The 12,376-nt window shown below is 34.5% G+C and overlaps 1 protein-coding gene across 4 annotated transcripts in view; it reads left to right on the top strand.

Annotated features, from left to right (window-relative positions):
• The window catches only part of TXNDC16 (thioredoxin domain containing 16), a 125,079-nt gene that overhangs the window by 93,367 nt on the left and 19,336 nt on the right, over positions 1-12,376 (top strand). For all 4 annotated transcript variants that reach the window (XM_032405118.1, XM_032405119.1, XM_032405116.1 and 1 more), the window contains exons 17-20: positions 488-572; positions 2,255-2,393; positions 6,333-6,493; positions 8,869-9,059. In XM_032405118.1, coding sequence (XP_032261009.1) covers positions 488-572; positions 2,255-2,393; positions 6,333-6,493; positions 8,869-9,059 — 576 coding nt within the window. The remainder of the gene's footprint in view (positions 1-487; positions 573-2,254; positions 2,394-6,332; positions 6,494-8,868; positions 9,060-12,376) is intronic.

The raw sequence follows: 12,376 nt of genomic DNA, 5'->3' as shown, positions 1-12,376 counted from the left end.
TACTGTTAAAGGACTAGAATTTCTAGTCTTCTATTTTTTTCTGTGCATATAGGCACTTCTAGATTTTGTGATGATAATGTGTGCATCATTTCACATACTGCTTCTCTTTCCAGGCTATGTATAAGATAGCTGTTTCCATTTACCTTACCTTAGGAGTAAATTAAAAAGCAACAAATATTTATTCAGTAACTCTGTTGAGTTACTGATTAGATGTGCTATGATTAGAGTGCTATAAATTTGATAAATCACATTTAGAGTACATTTGTTTAGGGAACCATAATTACATTATATCAATTTACATTTCTCTAGTAATCAAAGGTCATAAAAAGAACACAGATTTATTTTAGAACTGCTAAGTTTTATGAGGTCTGCCTGTAAATATTTGTCTTTATAATTAATAATAAATTACAACCATTTATAAATGTCAGTTGATCAGCACACATAATTTTAAAGGTTTCAGATTTTTGTCTTGTCTATGTATTTATAGCAAAAGAAGATTTCACTGAAGCAGGAAACTACCTAAAAGGATGTGTTATCACTGGAATTTATTCTGAAGATGATGTTTTGATACTGTAAGTTTGTTGGTCTTCTAATTTTAGAGAGGAAGAAGTTTGCAAAATAATATATTGTTTGTCTTTACACAGTTGATGAAGGAAAATAGGTCAGCAATATAACTAAATTTTTAATTTTCTTCAAAGAAGATCTGGGAAGTACCACCTGGCTATTTAGAATTTTTAGGTACTCTTTTGCTTTAGGCTACAGTCCCCATAGGGACAACCTTGGATTCATACTATTTCATCTTCCTATAAAAAATTTCCTCTTTTGTTTCTATTACCTGCAGTTTTGGTTCTTTGGAATTATCAAAGTTTTGGGGGGAATTTTACATCTTGAGTGTCTGGGTTTTGATTTGCCACCAAGGTATATATAAAAATCAGAATTTTCTCATATTTCTACCAGAGTTTTAGGTGATATAACTATACCTGACAGTTCTACCTAATTTGAAGTTATTGCAAACATATACTAAATCAGTGCTTTTTTTACCCACATTAGTTGCTTTATTTGTAGAATGTAGGACTCTTGTGAACTACCAGATAGTTGCTTCAGAATGAAGGACTGAACTGAAAATTTGGAGATTATTAATGCATACACAATACATACAGTAATACATGTACATCACATTCTGCATTAATGGCTTATTTTCAGGTGCAAGTGGAGTTGGTAAGTCCCAATAATTTGTCTTGCTTACCTCCTGACTATAATATTCCTAATTGTGATTTCTGAGCTTACATCTTTCATCCTGAACACTGGTGACATATGCTCTTCATGATTAAGCTTCATTTCTATCCATGAAATCATACTGAACTCCAGATCTTTAGAAAATATGAGACCTGTTCACCTGACACATGGACAGTCACCTACAATCTTCTACTCTGCTGTCATGGTGCATTTAGCTGTGGTCAGCTAATCAATTAAGAGAGTCTTTCAGGTAATTTGAAGACTGGACCCTCTACTAATGCTTTTAGTATTATAACATCTATACTTTGTTTTAGCATTAGTTGAGATTTTACATGATATAAATGTGACTACCTCATGGGTCATTTCACACCAAGCATTTTTTTCCTATTTAATTTAGTGATTTCCCTTTCTCGTTAGCATAAGTAGTGGTAAGAAGGAGCAGATTTGGGCTCGGTTACAGTGGAGAGAGCATAGACTTTTTATCTGGGGCACCTTGGTTTGAATCCTATCTCTGCCATTTATCACTCTCTGAGTCCTGGTTTCCTCATCTATCAAATGCAGGTGATAGTGGCCTCATTCATTATATGGCCATTCTGAGGGTTAAATAAAAACGAAAGTACCTGAAAGAGTGCCTGGAAAATGGTAGGTTTCTAGTAAATACTTTTCTCCTTGCTCAGCAGTATGGTGAGCAGTCCAAAAGGGTTGAGAGCCATGCAGTATGTTCCTAATCCTGTTTAGACATTTTCTTGATGGGTAAGTTGTCTAGAGGAAAAAAACAAAAAATCTGGCTATATTATTTTCTGTTGCTTTCTTTTAATCTAGGTTGTCAAGGCTCCTGAACTTCCTCAGATAGCCTTACACAGAAGATAAGTTTGCTGGGAAATTGAGTTCATTTTTTTCTTTAGTGGTAGGGCTTCCCCATTTGCTACTTCCCACCCTGATCGCATGGACTAATTGTTTATGTTTTTGACTACTTGCTGTATTTTATTGGAAATCTTAATACTGCGTTTCTCTATAGGTCACACAAATACGCTGCAACCCTTCCAGCCCTGCTGCTGGCCAGACACAAAGAAGGTGAAATAGAGAGCATTCCATTAGCTAACTCCCCTGCACAAGACATAGTTCAAATAATAACAGATGCGTTACTGGAAACATTTGTGAGTATATTTTGTAATAAGGATGTTATTTAAAATAAGAAAATCGAGACCAGTTAAAAATAGTCTGTTTTAATATGCCATTTTCCTGCTTTTGTTGGCACAGGGCATGACATTTTGTGAGCTGAAGATTCATCGGGTTGCTCTGTGTCATTGTTCAGTCATTATGCGTACAGCTTCTCCAGTCCACTGCCGAAAGTTTACATGTCTTTGGATTATTTTTACTGCTGAGACTAGTGTAGCTGATGGCCAGTTGAAGGAAGTACTTAATCTAGGCTGAAACTTGGTGTATATATATATAAAGCACATGGATTTTGGAGAGTCAGGCTACCCAGCTTCAGATCCTTGCTTGATTCCTTACTGGCTCTTACCTTCTCTCTGCCGCACGTCCTACATGTGTAAAATGCAGGTGGTCATAGCACCTGCTGCGGAGACTTAATTGTGAAGACTAAGTGAGACATGTGTATGGTGTTCTGTGTCATAGTTGGCCCGTGGTGAGCATTCAACAAATGTTAGCTAGTATTTTACTTACACAGTTTTGGGACAAAATAGTGTCTTATGAAAACCCTTTTCCACTGCTTCCTTTGAAAATAGTGAATTCAGGGGCATAACAGTTGTAACCTGCGTTTCTCAATTTCAGTTGTTTTTGTATTTATGTTAAACATAGCTAGAATATTGTAAATTTATGCTTTTCTGCATTTCTGAAGTGACATAAGAAGCATTATCAGCTATAAATACTAAATGAATATCCTCCTGTTGTTATGTTTCTTGCCATGATGGTCTAAATAACATTACATTTTAGGCTCAGAATAATGGCTGTAGTCTTTATTAAATCTTTTTGTGACCTTGGTTCTGTTCCCTCCCCTCTTCCCATTAAAGTTACAGGCTATAATTAAAATCAGATCATTAATATTTTCAGGATGTAGTTTTCCAAATTATTGAGGTAACATTTTTGTATTTAATGACGTTATTAAATGAATATTTCCTTAACCATATACATAGTGTAATATTTTTGGAATTATTATAAGCCTTTACCTTCCTTTTCCCAGATAATACAGAGAACTATTAAGAGAAGAAAATTGGAATCAACCGTATCCTCTTTGACCAAATTTAAATTGGGGGAAATATTTTCTCAAACATAAAAAAAAAAATTCCATGTGCATCTGTGTGATTGTCTTTTTATATTAAGGGATATTTCCATCAAGAAAAGATATACATACTTCTTTTTTAAAATATCTGTATAATATTCTGTTGCACTAAAAAAGCCACAATTTATTTAATTTCCTGTTGATGAATTTTAAGTTGTCTTTAGTTTAGTTTTACTCAGGGACCAGCCTTGTGCATAATCTTTGGGTGTTTCCATGATTCCATACTCATGGTAAATGCGCAGATTTGAATTGCTAGTCCAAAGGGCATGCACATGTTTAAGGCTGCCGATACTTGTTCCTATTTTGCATGAGAAGAGATTAGAACATTTTATTCTTTCATCTTTGCTTGACTGATGAATAAAAAATTGGCATCTATTTTTTAAGATTATATTCTTTAAGGCTGAGAAACTTGGGGCAAACTTAACTATCAGAATCTGTTTATAAGTTAAGCGTTGTGGCAGTGTTTCCAGTTTATAGTGTTTTGGTTTACAGCGTTTGACTAAAAACCGAACAGCTATAATAAAAATTGTTTTGCGTTTAGTTTATGAGCTTTCCATAAATTCTAAAACCCTCAAATAGTTATTAAATTTCTTTTTTTTTTTTAAGATTTTATTTATTCATTCATGAGAGACAGAGAGAGGGAGAGGGAGAAGCGGGCTCCCTGTGCGGTACTCGATCCCAGGACTCTGGGATCATGACCTGAGCTGAAGGCAGACACTTAACTGACTGAGCCACCCAGGAGCCCACGGTGGTTAAATTTCTTAAAGCTGCCCTATGTTGGAGATTTAAGTCTAGAGTATGTAGCAGCCAGCCAGCCAGCCGCAAGCTCATCTCCTGGTCTGCACTAAGGTGCTAGAAAGACTTTGGTTTCTTCATCTGGATAGGAAGGAGAAATGGGTGAACAGACAGTAAACATTTTTTATATGGCATTCAGTTTTTATTTTAATGAACCTGATGATAAATCAGGCTAGGTAAATAATGCCCAAATCTGAAATACACGATAATTAACTACATAAGCAATGATCTATTCAAGGCTGTCACGTTTAAACATAGTTTAATAGCACTTTGCTCAGATATGTTAATTTCCTTTAATTATGCTTTTATTATGGATAAGTTACAGCCTCTTGTGTACTCAGATAGCCAAAGGACACCTTCCTATTACCATGTTTGATGACCTTTTCTGTAAGTAGCAACCAAAACTACTGACAATGCTTTTTCTTTTCAAAATTCTCTGTTCCTCTGGCTTTTGCAATTCAGTCCTCTCCAGATACCTCCTTCAACCCTCTGGCCACTCTAGAATTCCATCTTCAACCTTCAGTCTTTTTCTTTTTGCTGTTCTTTCTTTCGGAAATTTTGTCCATACCCATAATTTCTACCATCAGTATTACCAACTGATGATTCCTAAATCTGAGTTCCTGGTCTTTTCCTCCTCAACTCACAGAACTCTTGGTCTTTCTTCCCTGAAATGCCTGTCACCGTTCTGTCTTTTCACAGATTCGTATTCTAGTTAGCTTTCTAAAACAGGCATAACCATGCCACTCATTTGATACAAGATCTTCTCAGTATTTCTGAGAGCTAGAACACCTATCAAGGTATTTTCCCATCTGGTCTTACAGCCACATTTGCCTCTTGCATGCCTCAGTCTGGCAGACTTCACTCCCGCTGTTCCCAGATGGCATGAATGCTCTCACAGCTCTCTGCCTATCCCCACGATGCTCCCTGTATCTGGAATCCCAGCTCTAGCACATACCTTCTTCTGTCAAGATCTTATTTCTTGCCCAAGGCCAGATTAAATATCACTTCCTAAAATCATCCATGAGCTCCCATACTTTGTTTTTTTTAGCTTAATTTTGTTGTCCTACATTAAATTTTCTTGGCTCACAGCAGTTTGTCTGTCTCCTCCTTGAGAGTAGGAGCGCTTTGAGGGCAGGAAGAGTATCTTCCTTCTTTCTGATTCAGTACCCAGCATTAACATTTTGAACTTTGTAGTGGTGGCTCCATCTCCCCTCGTTTCAGATCTGTTCAGAGTGAGGAGATCTGCTGGCCTGATGAGATCTATCAATTTTAGGAAGGGGATATAACCTGTGTAGAAGATTAAGGATGAAAATTAACATAAGAGGACAACATAGGGAAATTTGGAGAAGAGGGGATCTAAGATTTAAGTCATGAAAGAGGATTAAAAACCTGTGAGAAGAGGATTTCGAGTGTGAAAGAGAAAGAATTAGAAGAAAAATTAGAATTGGCAGAGGAAGGTGGCTTTGAGAACTAAATAAGGAAAAGTACATACTGGAGTTTGGTATTTGGGCTTAAACTGAAAAGAAATGAGTGATATTTTTATTTGTTTAAACGTTTTGATTATATTAATTATGCTAAAATCATAAATATTGAAACAAAATAAGATTATTTTAAGTAATCATAGATGTTGAAGGATTATATCTTTAGAGCTCAGCATTTTTTCCCCCAAAATTTTATGTTAGATACAATAAGAGTTTTGTTTGTCATATGTGTGTTGTCTAATCTGGTCCAGATTTTAGCATAAGAAATTATTAGAAGTGGTACATCCTTGTAAAACAGGGAACTTGTTTATCTTCAAATTAGCTTTATTTTGGAAATAACTCATTAAGATAAAGTGAGCTTAAATAAAAAGCTCTTGATATTTATAGTTATTAGTATAACAAAATCACTTAAAATATGTTTGAATTACATTTTACAAACTAAAATTGCATGAGTGATTTGAACGTTATTTTCTACTTTATCTCATTATTCTCCATGTTTGTTTGTTTGTTTTTAACAGCCAGAAATCACTGTGGAAAATCTTCCCATTTATTTAAGACTTCAGAAACCATTACTTATTTTATTCAGTGACGGCAGCATAAATCCTCAGTATAAAAAAGCAATATTGATGCTGGTAAATGAGAAACACTTGGATTCACTTACCCCTTGCTGGTTAAATCTGTAAGTATATTTTTATTTTTTAATATGTAAAAGGGAAGAAACTATAATGATTACATTTTCATTAGGAAATGAAACTCTCTAACTGTGTCTTTGGAGTTAATATTATGGGACCAGTGTATAAGTTACGATAGTTTAGTGACTAAACTTCCTCATGGTCTAAGATGACCTTGTTTTAGATTGAATTCTGTTCTACAATAAATTTTTTATTTTGCTGAATGTTATTTTTTTTTTAGGGGTATATAGGTATAATTGACAAAATTGTAAGACATTTAAAGTGTACATTGTGGTGATTTGATACATGTATACATTGTGGAAGGATTCTTCCATGTAATTAACATATTCATTACCTCACATTATATATATATATATATATATGGGGAGGGAGTAAGAACATTTAAGTTCTACTCTCTTAGCAAATTTCAATTATATAGTGCTCACAACTACAGTCACCATGTTATACGTTAGATCCTCAGACCTTATTTATTCATCTTACAGCTGAAAGTTTCTTTCCTTTTCCCAACCTTTTCCTATTTCCCCCAACACTGAGTCCCGGGCAACCACTTTTCTACTCTGGTTCTGTGAGTTTGACTTTTTGATTTTTCACATAAGTGATACCATGTAGTATTTGTCTTTCGCTGTCTGGCTTATTTCACTTGGTGTAATGCCCTCAGAGTCCATCCATGTTGTAGCAAAGAGCAGGATTTTCTTCTTTCTCATGACTGAATAATATTCCATTGTATATGTACCACATCTTAGGTTGTTTCCGTATTTGGCTATTGCAAATAATGCTGCAATAAACACGGGAGTGCATATATCTCTTCACTGTCTTGTTTTCATCTCTTTTGGATAAATACCCAGAAGTAGGATTGCTGGATCAGATGGTAGTTCTATTTCAGTTTTTTGAGGAACCACCTTGCTGTTTTCCATAGTGGTTGTACCAATTTATATTCTCACCAACAGTGTACAAGGGTTCCCTTTTCTTTACATTTGTTATCTTTTGTCTTTTTGATACTAGTCATTTTAACAGGGTTGAGGTGGTATCTCATTGTGGTTTTGTTTTGCATTCTATAATTTCCCTAATTAGTGATGTGGAACATCTTTTCTTGTGTCTGTTGGCCATCTGTATGTGTCTTCTTTGTAAAAATGTCTATTCAGTTCCTCTGCCAATTTTTAAATTGGATTGTTTGTGTTCTTTGCTGTTATGTGTGTTCTTTAGTTATTTTGGATATAAACCCCTTATCAGATAGATGATTTGCAAATATTTTCTCTCATTCCAAAAGTTGCCTTTTCATTTAGTTGATGGTTTCCTTTGCTATGCAGAAGCTTTTTAATTTGATGTAGTCCACTTATTTATTTTTATTTATGTTACCTTTTCCTTTTGGTGTCATACAAATTTTAAGAAGTAGTAATTTTTTTTATTTTAAAAGTAATTGATGTCCATTGAAGCAAATACAGAAAAATAAACATTGTGATATTTTGGCATTTTTCTTCAGTTCCTTTTTCTGTACTTTTATATTTTTAAAATGCAGCCTAAAATGTTACAGATAATTTTCAGTGTATTCACCAACAATATTTTCTGTTAGGTTTTCTAGATGTATGGCTTGTGTTACATTTAATGTCTGTGAACGCAGTTCACATAAATACACACTATCTATTGTCCAAATTCATCAAATGAAAAGACATTTTTAATTCATTTGAAAAATTACAAGAATGAGGCAATGTACTTTTTTTTTTTTCCCATGAAGAGTTCACCAACAGTACAACATACTGCTTAAGACAAAATTTTCCTAGGGCTTTGTAGGTATCTCAGAGTAAAACAGTATTTTCCACAGTGTGGAATGTGCTGTTTTAGGAAACCTAGGTATCTTAAAAGTTATGGTTTCTGTGTATGACCAAAACTTTTAAAAAATGTTTTTAATTTGAAATTAACCCCTTCTCTTTGTTCCTGAGGAAAAACAACTTTATTTGGAGAAGTAGTATTTATTATAAATATCTTATTTTATATTTTGTAACCATTTAATTTTTAAGTTGACATGTGATCAGATACTTGGCTCAGCTTTGGAAGGAACCTGTTGATTATATCAAACCCAAATTGACAGATCTTTGAACTATGACTGGTTTTCATGAAAATAGTCATTGACTGCCTTTTTTTTTTTTTTGGCCCTAAGAGAAACAGTGCCCACGTTAAAAGAAACTCATTAAGAATCTGATTACTAATAACATAGTTATAGACCTCTTGGTTTTTAAGATCTCTTTTTATAAAATAAACTTAATGACATGATACTATATTTAAAGTTTAATGTTCCACAACCTGTTATTTTCATAATTTTGTTATAGAGAGAAATATTAACGTGTTCAGTTGCTCCCTTTTGCAGAAAGAATACTCCTGTGGGAAGAGGAATCTTGGAGGCATATTTTGATGCTCTGCCTCCCCTTCCTCTTCTTGTTATGGTCAATCTGCATTCAGGTGGCCAAGTATTTGCATTTCCTTCAGACCAGGCTATCACTGAACAAAACCTTTTATTGTGGCTGAAGAAACTGGAAGCAGGACTTGAGAGTCACATCAGTAAGTTTCCTGTTTTAATGCACGCAGTTATGTGTTTTCATAGATTTTTAAACTTGAATTATAGCTAATACATGCTAGAATGAGTTGAATTGTAATGTTTATATCTTAAATATTAATATGTTATAGCATTGTCCATGGAACAATCTTCTCTGTGGTAAGTATTTATTACCCCCGAGAAAATAAGTACCATTACATTTTATTAAATTTAATGACAGTAATAACATTTATTGAATGCTGAATAGGTGTCTAGCACAATGCTAAGTGATTCACATGTGTTAACTCATTTAATTCTCCTAAGAGTCATAGGAAGTATTGTTACCTGTAGAAGAGTTAGGTAACTAGTTCAAAGTTAAATAACCAGTAAATAAGGAAGCTTGGATTCCAACCTGCATCTCTTTTACTCCAGAGCCAGAATTTTGAACCATAACAAAATAGATCTTGGTCAATTTATGATGCTGGCTTATGATATGTCATAGTTTCTACTTTTCTAAAACATATGTGAATTTATATCTGTGGTACAGATGTATATGTTAATTTATGTACAATTGTGGTAACAGGCCTGTTCCTATAATTTAAATAAGAAGTAATAAACTAGATCATTAGTATATTGAGGAAATAGTGTGAAATTTGATGTAATGAAAAATCTCCTGAGATACTACCCAAGGATTTTGTTATTGGATACCAGATGAACTACATTTTGACATTGTTCCATGACAGAGTCCTGAAATAGGGGGTGTGTGTATATAAATATGTATGTGTACATATACACACACACAGTTCTTGTGTACAAACTCCAATTCAGTGTTATATTGTCTCTCAGCCAGCTTGCATAGTGTGAATCTATCATTATATATATTTGTGTATATTTAATCAGATACCTAATTTAAGTGTCAATCATTGCAGCGCACCTGTTCTTCCCAGGTGGTCTGCTTCATTTCTGTTAAGTTAGGCAGTTTTAACGATGTTAACTTGCCTATGGATGATATTTTTATATTGAAATATAATTCACATACCATAAAATTCATCCTTTTAAAGTGTACAATTCAGTAGTTTTTAGTGTATTCACAAGGTCATGCAACCATTACCACTGTTGAATTCCAGAACATTTCATCACCCCAAAAAGAAACCCCGTACCCATTAGCAGTCACTCTCTCTTCTCCTTCCCTCCACTCCCTGGCAATATACTTTATGTCTTGGTAGATTTACCTATTCTAGACAATTTATATAAATGGAATCATATAATATGTGGCCTTTGGATCTGGCTTTTTCACTTAGTATCTAAGTTTTCAAGGATCATTGATGTTAAACATGAATCAATAGTTCATTTCTTTTTATGGATGAATAATATTTCATTGTATGGATATACCACATTTGTTTATCCACCAGTTGGACATTTGGGTTGCCTCCACATTTTGGCTATTATAAATAGTGCTGCTATGAACATTCCTATACATGTTTGTTTTTTTTTTTTGTCTGTCCTTATGCCAGTACCACACTGTCTTGAATGCTACAGCTTTATAGTTGGCTTTAAATTGGGAAATTTGATCCTCCAACTTTGTTCTTTATTTTCAAGATGATTCTGGCTATTCTGGGTGCTGTTAGATGGCATTATTAGGTCTTAATTTTAATATTTTCCTAGGAAATGTGAAAAATTAACTATATTGTTTAAGGCATAATCTGGAAGGAGGTCTTTCTGTGTTGTTACTACTCATCTCTGACTCACTCATGCTGGTCACATGGTATAGGAGTCCTTTAAGTTGTAGGTTTTGAGCTCTTGAGACACTCTGTGTTCTCTTCTCTACCTGCATTGCTATTTTATAGGCTTGAATGAGGTGTAATCATTTTGTAGTTATGGTGTGACAATTGAAGGAGAGAGAAAGAGTTTCCCAGACAAACAAAAGTTAAAGGAGCTCATCACCAGTAAGCCAGCCTTACAAGAAATGTTAAAGGGGATTATTTAAGTGGAAAAGAAAAGGCCATAACCAGAAGGAGATTATGAAAGAAAAAAATCTCACTGTTAAAAGCAAACATAAAGATAGTGGATCAGTCACTTATAACTAGTATGAAGATTAAAAGACAAAAGTAGTAAAATCAGCCATCTCTAAATTAATTAATTGATACACAAAATAAAAAGATGTAAAATATGACACCAAAGACATAAAACTGGGGTGTGGGGGAAATAGTAAAAATGTAGTGCTTTTAGAATGTTTTCAAACTTAAGTGACCATCAACTTAAAATGGACTGCTATATACATAGTCGTGATAACCACAAACCAAAAATCTGTAATAGATACTCAAAAAATAAAGAGAAAGGAATCCAAACATAACACTAAAGAAAGTCATCAAATCACAAGGGAAGAGGACAAGAGAAGGAACATAGAAGAACTACAGAAACAGCCAGAAAACCATTAATAAGGGGTGCCTGGGTGGCTCAATTGTTAAGCATCTGCCTTCGGCTCAGGACCTGATCGAGCCCCACATCGGGCTCCCTGCTCAGCGGGAAGCCTGCTTCTCCCTCTCCCACTGTGTCTCTATCAACTAAATAAATAATATCTTTAAAAAGAAACCATTAATAAAATGGCAATAAAGACACACTTATCAATAATTGCTTTATTTATAAAGATTTTATTTTTTTTTAAGATTTTATTTATTGGTCAGAGAGAAAGAGAGCACACAAGCAGAGGGAGCAGCAGGTAGAGGGAGAAGCAGGCTCCCCTCTGAGCAAGGAGCCTGATATGGGACTTGATCCCAGGACCCTGGGATCATGACCTGAGCCAAAGGCAGAGACTTAGCCAACTGAGCCATCCAGGCATCCCTAAAGATTTTAAGTAATTTCTACACCCAACATGGGGCTTGAACTCACAACCCCAAGATCATGAGTCGCATGCTGTACTGACTGAGCCAGCCAGGCACCCCTTATTAATAATTACTTTAAGTATAAGTAGGCTAACTGTGCCAATCAAAAGATGAAATAACAAGACCCATCTATGTGCTTCCTACAAGAGACTCACTTCAGACTTAAAGATACATACGGACTAAAAGTGAAAGGATGAGAAAAGATATTTCATACAAATGGAAATGAAAAGAAAGTTGGGGTAATAATACTTATATCAGGCAATATAAACATTAAAACAAAGACTAACAAGAGACAGTGAAGGGCATAACAATAATAAAGGGATCAATCCAACAAGAAGATACAACAGTTGTAAATATCTAGGCACCCAATATAGGAGCACCTAATTATATAAAGCAAATATTAACAGACATAAAGGGAGGGGTGCCTGGGTGGCTCAGTTGGTTAAGCATCTGCCTTCAGC

Source organism: Phoca vitulina, unplaced genomic scaffold (assembly GCF_004348235.1).
Source record: "Phoca vitulina isolate PV1807 unplaced genomic scaffold, GSC_HSeal_1.0 scaffold7, whole genome shotgun sequence".
In the NCBI taxonomy this organism is placed as follows: domain Eukaryota; kingdom Metazoa; phylum Chordata; class Mammalia; order Carnivora; family Phocidae; genus Phoca; species Phoca vitulina.
Note: the sequence above shows the minus strand (reverse complement) of the source record. Positions and strands in the feature narration are given on the sequence as shown.